Source organism: Arachis ipaensis, chromosome B01, assembly GCF_000816755.2.
Source record: "Arachis ipaensis cultivar K30076 chromosome B01, Araip1.1, whole genome shotgun sequence".
Classification (NCBI taxonomy): Eukaryota; Viridiplantae; Streptophyta; class Magnoliopsida; order Fabales; family Fabaceae; genus Arachis; species Arachis ipaensis.
In genome coordinates this window covers 136,764,672-136,771,584 of record NC_029785.2, presented here as the reverse complement: position 1 = coordinate 136,771,584, position 6,913 = coordinate 136,764,672, and the positions used below count along the sequence as shown (strand labels likewise).

Below are 6,913 nucleotides of genomic sequence, written 5' to 3'. Positions count from 1 at the left end.
GCGGTGGCGTGGCGTCGGCGTGGCACGCTTCTCGAAGTGGTGGCGTCGCAGTTTAGGGTTTAGAGTTTATGATTAAGAGCTGTCCAATCCGTCTAACAAAAAAAAATTGATGATCCATGTGGGTGTGGACCCAAAGCGGACATAACATGTCTGCTAGTTTCAGATTCCAAGCGTGAACCTGCCTATGTTGCTCTGATTTTGGGTTATACTCTTTCTGAGTTTGGTCATGGAAAGTCATGAACTAGAAGCAAGTACATCCAAACTGGTCATTTTCATGCACTACTTGCTCCACTCTTCACCTTTTTCTCAGACGATCATTATGCTATTCATCAATTTTTCAGTGTTGTTACCGAACAGTAATAATGATTGAAATGCCTTTAACGGAACATGCACCACAACTTTAGTACAAACATGATCCTATCTCGCTCCTCAATTTCAATACATAAACTACTGTTGATTTGGAGATCATGCTCTGTTTCAATTAGTAGTGTGTGAAATAAAGATAAAATCATGTATTGGCTTGACGACGTAAGTTAATTTGATTCGTGACACATTGCTTTGAATTATGAAACTATAGCCACCCGTCAAACCGATGTTTGTTTCTCTACTCCAATTAGAATTATTTAGGATGATGTATTGAATGGATATGCTGGTTGCCGGAAGCTCAATAATCTTGCTGAAAATGAAATGAATGTACAAACAGATATGGCAGCAATCAACAAGTGTCTAAGATCACAACAAAATCTGCAAGACAATGAGAGGGTGAGAGATCAATATAAATATAGCAGCCAAAGGGGTGGCATATCACAACTAGTATTTATTGTTGACGACAAAACATGGGATTGATCATAAGCAGTGTGATTGGTTTCTTTTGGCACGCGACGTGCACGTGAAATGAACTGATTTGCTTTGTTTACCTGCTCTGTGACTGTAATATCAGGAGAAGAAAAAAAAAAACCCATATACTATGATATGAGAGAGGAACGAGTAAAAAGGGTGATTGAAAGAAAAATAGGCAGGCTAGTCCAACACAAGTAACAGAACCGTGGGCACATAAGGGTTCAGACATGTTTCCCCAGCTCCTCAACCAATAATTGCATACTCTCTCTCCTCTCTGGCATGCTCTTCTATATAATGCCTTCTTAAAGTAATGCAATAACTTGCCCTATGGGTGGCAACCTTAATTTTCAGAGTGATCACACGATGAGTTCCTCAATCTTCCTCCTATACTGCCTTCTCATACTCTCCCTACTTCTCTCTCAACACACAAGCTATTCTCAAGATGTGATGCCAACTCGGAAGTTAGGTATTTCAGGCATTGCCCAAGATCACATGCACCATGAAATCCAGGTATGTTTGTACCTGTTTAATTACCTAAGACTGTAAAGAGTGAAAACCAAAGGTTCAGTTTATATCAGATACAGGATGCAGCATATTCATTCTTATAAGGCAAAAACCAGATATTCATCTATAATACTGCTAATAAAATGCAGGCAGCAGATGAGGCAATGGAAAGTAACCCGGCCAAAGAAGATTCCATGGAAGTAATACTTACCAGCGACGGTTACGTTCCTCCTCGTGATCTTGTCTACCATACAGATTACCATGGAGTAACAACTCATCCAACTCCTAAACATCCCACACCATAGGCTGCAGTTTTAATTTTGCTTGGTGAGAGATATATGCAGTTATGTATCCTAGTTTTTATTCATATGAAATGTGATGCTCACTATATGGAAAGATCAACAAGTTTAGTTTATATGCTAAGATTACATGATACATTTTCATTGCTTATGTTGTTTATTCAATTTATCCACACACAACCATCCTATAAGAACACATCCACACCTATGCTATATAGCTTATCGAAACATGCGAAATATGACCAGTTGGCAACTACAAAACTATTTAACATCAAGACATTCCACGAGGTTTATAAGATATCCCTGAACCAGCCAGTGGAAAATTAAAATAAAAAAAAATAAAACGGTTATACTATAATTTATCATGAAGTGAAACCATACCATCAATATATTGTTTTCTAATCTTGCTATACTTCTGAAGTAGCAGCATGTGCCTAGTTACTACATCCTCAAATACCACCTCACTACAAAACCTGGATATCAAATTAACAAAAGCAGCTTCTAATTCATCCTTGTGTTGGTCACAGAGAGAGAGAATGTCTTCAATCATCGAAGATTTATTTTTATATACATCACTGGTCCCATTTTCCAGATGAACCCAAAGCCATCGAATTTGTTGAAATGGGTCTTCGTTTTTCTGAACTGCAACCTCTATGCTATTCAGCACTTCCAAGAATCTAGATTCAGTACGAACTTTATTAACTAAGTGCAAAAAATAATTTTTCTGACACTGAGAAATCCTATTATAAACATCTGGCTGCAAGGTAAATGCAGCAGTTAAGCATGCTTTCCGAAAGCTAGGATCCAAATTGCCAATGATCCCGATAGCAACATGTAACAGATTAACAGACACAAGATGAAGTTTGTGAGACAGAGAGTTCAAGCCATCAAAACAAGGTCTTTTCTGGTTTTCACCCCAGCAATGAAGGGCAAAATGTGTTATTCCTTCCCACCTATAAATGAAATCCGAATACAATAAGTGAAACTCATATAACAAATCATCAGAGATATAACAAATTAATTTAAACATCGACATATTGCGAACGTTAAGTAGTAAGAAGAATCCTGCATTTATCAAAATCAAAGCAAAAAAAAAGAACAAAAAAACAGATACCCAACTTCCTAAAATTATTGGGTATGGAAATTATAATAAAGTAGTAGAGGAAAATTCATAAATTTAGGAAATCCTAATGATTTATCTTCCCAAATACCAAATAACATAAAGTAGTTGTACATATCTCAAACCAAACTGAGTAAATTCCGAACTTCACGCTCTGATGTGGCCTTTCTGAGAACACACCAACAGCAGAATAAAAGATTGAAAATAGGAAATAATTGACATAGAATCATTATTAGATTAAGTGACCAAAAATGCTGATCTATGAACGAACTTTCCAAAGACATGGGTCTGAACTCTGAAATCTTGACCCTATGTCCTGCAGACACAGTTATCTAATTTTAATAATTGACTTCAGTGTGGGTCATTCCACATGCATTGTTTCAGTTTTCTGCTCAAAGGAAAGGAAAGAAAAGGAAAAGCATCTATCATAAAATAAATGAATTTTATAATAAGTCAATATTATACATGCTCAACTTTGTGGGAAGAAAAGGATAAATCAACGAGAAAAGAATGAATCATAACTCTTGGCATCGACGAAAAGTCTGAGTACTTAAACAATCTTGCTACAGGTAGGACTTCTGATGTTACAACAAATCAGACCATGAGGAATTATTGATTTGATTAACAGGATGTCCCTTACTCCCATCTTTATTTGATAACCAACTAATCAAACTTATGGTCATTTTGAAGGACAGAAGGGCATAGTAGAGATAACTAATCAAAGATGGACCAACTTTGACTATGGGACAAGAACATCAAGACCTAACTATTATATAACGGGTAATTGATTGTGATTTCTGAGATTGAGTGTGTTGCCAAATATAACGATCAAGACCAGTAAGAATATGTGTAGATAATACTTCCCTTTTTCAGAATATAATTTCTAGTTTTCCATTGAGAGTAAACAAAATGAAATTATGGTATTGTCAATAAATATTGCATCCTTTTTATGGGGAGAGAAGAAGAAGAAAGAAAGCATATATTTTTCTACTATCATTTCATTGAGCATTAAAAGGATTAATTAATTGCATTTCAATAGGCACATTATATTTGACAATACATAGACAAACTTCATGCATGGGCATGAAATGTTGAGTATGAGCTGTTTCATAGTATCCTCTATACTGGCAAAATATTACTGAGTTCAGCTCCATTGTAGCAGTAACTCTCTTTAGAAAAATGTAAGGTAAAAAGGAACTGCAACCTGTGAACGGTTTTCTCTGTATTTTAATCATCATATTCTTGTTTTGCTTTCAAGATTTTCAATTTTGAAAAGCAGCACTTTCATTTTCATAACAGATCCAAGCCTAGAATAAAAAAAATTCTTCCCATGCGTGAAGATATATCCCCCATTTTTAACCCCATACCAGGATCACCCTAAACATGAAAAGTCTATGTACAAAAATAACATAAATATTATGCTAAGCATAACATTATCAGAGATGCGTTAACCATCAGTACCAAATTTAAAGGGGCGGAAAAAAAAACAAGCGGGGGGAAAGTAAGTTAAATTTTACTTACTCAAAAGGAGGTTCAACCTCAATACTAAGTGTAAGATGCAAAGAAAACTCAGGAGAACCATCTCCAGAGGTTGTGTAAGCTTCATGAGGAAAACCTCTGGGAATATACAACACATCACCCTCCTTGAGAAAGAACTCCCTTTTTCCAGCTTTAGTATAGTCAATATCAGAACCATTTAGATCATCATATAACCGTGGTAACAGCTGACTGGATTGAGAGAATACAGTCCACTGCTTAGAACCGAAAATCTGGCATACAAATACACAGTGATCATCATAGTGACAAGCCAACCCTTGAGAATTAGGTGGCGTTAAGTACAAATTGGCACCTACTGAAGGTTGACCAAACATAAGCGCTAATGTTTCTGCAACAGCAGCAATGCTCTGAAAACGAAACTCCAAACCACGCAGGGCAATAGTATACCCCTCTTTATATGCTTGGACACACTTCAAGACATCATCAATCATAAAATACTGAGGTTCCTTAATGCAGCCTGGATGAAAATCCTGAAAATAATGCATCTCTTTTCTTGATTGCCATTCTGCTTTTACAACTCTTATATCCTGCTTATAGATTATGGGACAACCCAATCTGTCTTTCACCTCATTGAGAAAATTGAAGATGTTCAATTCATCTGAGGCAATAGGAAAACATGACACTAGACTATGGAGAATTGAGGAAATAAGGGAAGGAGCACACCCTGTCCAACTCAAAGATTTTTTAAATGGGCTGAACATATCATAGACATCTGGATCATTCACTGTCCCCTGTAACAGAAATGGCGAAACTTCCCAGTAGTTTGATAAAAAATCTTCAAAACTAGACTCACTTGTTCCAAAAAGTCCTGCTTTGATCACTTCAAACGGCATAGAGACAGTAAGTTGACCAGCATAAGCAGAAAGCCTAAAAATGGCTTCAGCAAGGTTACTAACTCCAATGTTGCTTTTACAAAGGTAACCTCCTTCATTATATTTCACAGCTGCTTTCATTACCACTTGATCACTTACTTTTGTCCATAACTCTTTTAAAAGCCTCAGAAATGCGTCAGAAAGGCTTCTTGGGATACTTTGCAGTTGCTCAACTTCACAGGTATTGATAAGAGTAACAGTTGCACTGACAAACCCAGCTGAAACTTCATCTTCCTTAATCCCAATCTTAAGAGAGCCGAAACTTCGATTTCCTTCAGACCACAGAGAGACTGATTCTACACACTTAAAAATCTGGAGAAACACAAACCTAAGGAATGCCAACCGTTTAGCTACTCTACTTAGTTCACCATCACACAAACAAGCATATAAATTTTCATCTTCACAATCATACAATCAGAACTAAATCATAACCGATTCAATTTAAATGCTTACATCAGTTTCTCCAAAGCATAAAACTTGAGCAGCTGGCGTTGGCCGAAGGTGGTAGCGGATAAATCCAACACCGCATTGCATGCAGATAACAGAACCTTTCTCTTGGGACTCTCCAACAGCGATATCAAACCCTTAAGAGCCTGGGAATCGGATGCAACCTGCTCGTTCGCCTCCAAGGAGACGAGCGAGGCAGCGCCTACGATATCGGCGGCGCGGCACGCGATTTCGGAGCAGTTGGAGCTGAGAAGAGCAGGGAGGAGAGCTAGAATGGGCGTGAAGGAGGATTGGGAGAGAAGGGAAGGGCGAATTGTGAGTAAGCATTTGTTGATGAGGGGACGGTGGTGCTTCGAAAGAGATGCAAGTAACAAACCGAAGATGGAATTGGAATCGGAACCTTCAAGACTAAGAAGAGCAGAACCAGAGGGTTTCAGTTTCCTTTTCCGTTTCCGTTTGGCGTATGCAGCCTCTGCATGCTGCTGCTTCTTCTTCTTCATTGTTTCTCGCAACTAATCTACCCAGAGATGGAGTTGGCATATGAATAACTGGGCTGGGATTCATGGAGCAGGCCCAACACTAAAAAACTGAGTACACTGCTGTCATGGCCCAACAAAAAAAACTGAGTACACTGATCGTTCTCACGTCTTAACACTGATTATTGGAAGGAACACATGAATACAAATTGGAGGACACTGCTAACTCTTGTCATGCCAATCTCAAAAAAAGAGATGTATACAAAAATTGTATACAAAAGTAATTTATAATTTTTTTTTTTTTTTTGGTTTACCCAAACGGTATCCCCCAACCCAACAGGTTAAGGACTAATCCGTCGCGGATCTGAGCTCCATTTAAGGGTCTGCCGCTGGCCAATGAGTTGCTGCATGCACAAGGCGGGATTCGAACTCCCAACACTTGCTTAAGCGGACGAGTGAGCTGACCACTCGACCAACCCAAGTTGGTTAAAGTAATTTATAATTTAATATTGGTGCAAATATATGATACAACAATCAAGTGTTACATCCAAAAGAACCCACGATGGGTTGGGCTTATTACTAATATGAAAACTAGTACGACACAACAATCACCACGTTTGTGACCCAAATAATCTATAACTTTAGGTAAACATTAAAATCAATTCTAAACCAAAAAAAAAACATTAAAATCAATTATTTTTTTAATGTAAAATATACATCAAAATATAAAATATACATCAAAAATAAATTTAATTTTATATATATTTATATAAAAATATATAATAACTAATTTTAATG

The 6,913-nt window shown here is 37.3% G+C and overlaps 2 protein-coding genes across 4 annotated transcripts; one reads left to right on the top strand and one right to left on the bottom strand.

Moving 5' to 3' along the window:
- On the bottom strand, positions 801 to 6,178 carry LOC107642931. Of its 3 annotated transcripts, XR_002351080.1 has the most exons (5): positions 5,646 to 6,178; positions 4,285 to 5,520; positions 2,025 to 2,596; positions 1,556 to 1,650; positions 801 to 1,380 (listed from the first exon to the last, which is right to left on the bottom strand). XR_002351080.1 is itself a non-coding variant. In XM_016346443.2 (4 exons), the coding sequence occupies exons 1-4, from the start codon at positions 6,137 to 6,139 to the stop codon at positions 1,367 to 1,369; spliced, it is 2,316 nt and encodes a 771-aa protein (XP_016201929.1). In that variant the 5' UTR covers positions 6,140 to 6,177; the 3' UTR covers positions 801 to 1,366. The 3 variants fall into 3 exon arrangements, 2 of the variants coding, with proteins under 2 accessions (XP_016201929.1, XP_020962866.1); XM_016346443.2 differs by lacking the exon at positions 1,556 to 1,650 and having other exon boundaries at positions 5,646 to 6,177; XM_021107207.1 differs by lacking the exons at positions 801 to 1,380; positions 1,556 to 1,650 and having other exon boundaries at positions 1,942 to 2,596; positions 5,646 to 6,177.
- Positions 1,143 to 1,787, top strand: LOC110264834. Its single transcript, XM_021107216.1, has 2 exons — positions 1,143 to 1,350; positions 1,494 to 1,787. Exons 1-2 carry the CDS (start codon positions 1,168 to 1,170, stop codon positions 1,647 to 1,649), a joined length of 339 nt encoding a protein of 112 aa, XP_020962875.1. The 5' UTR covers positions 1,143 to 1,167; the 3' UTR covers positions 1,650 to 1,787.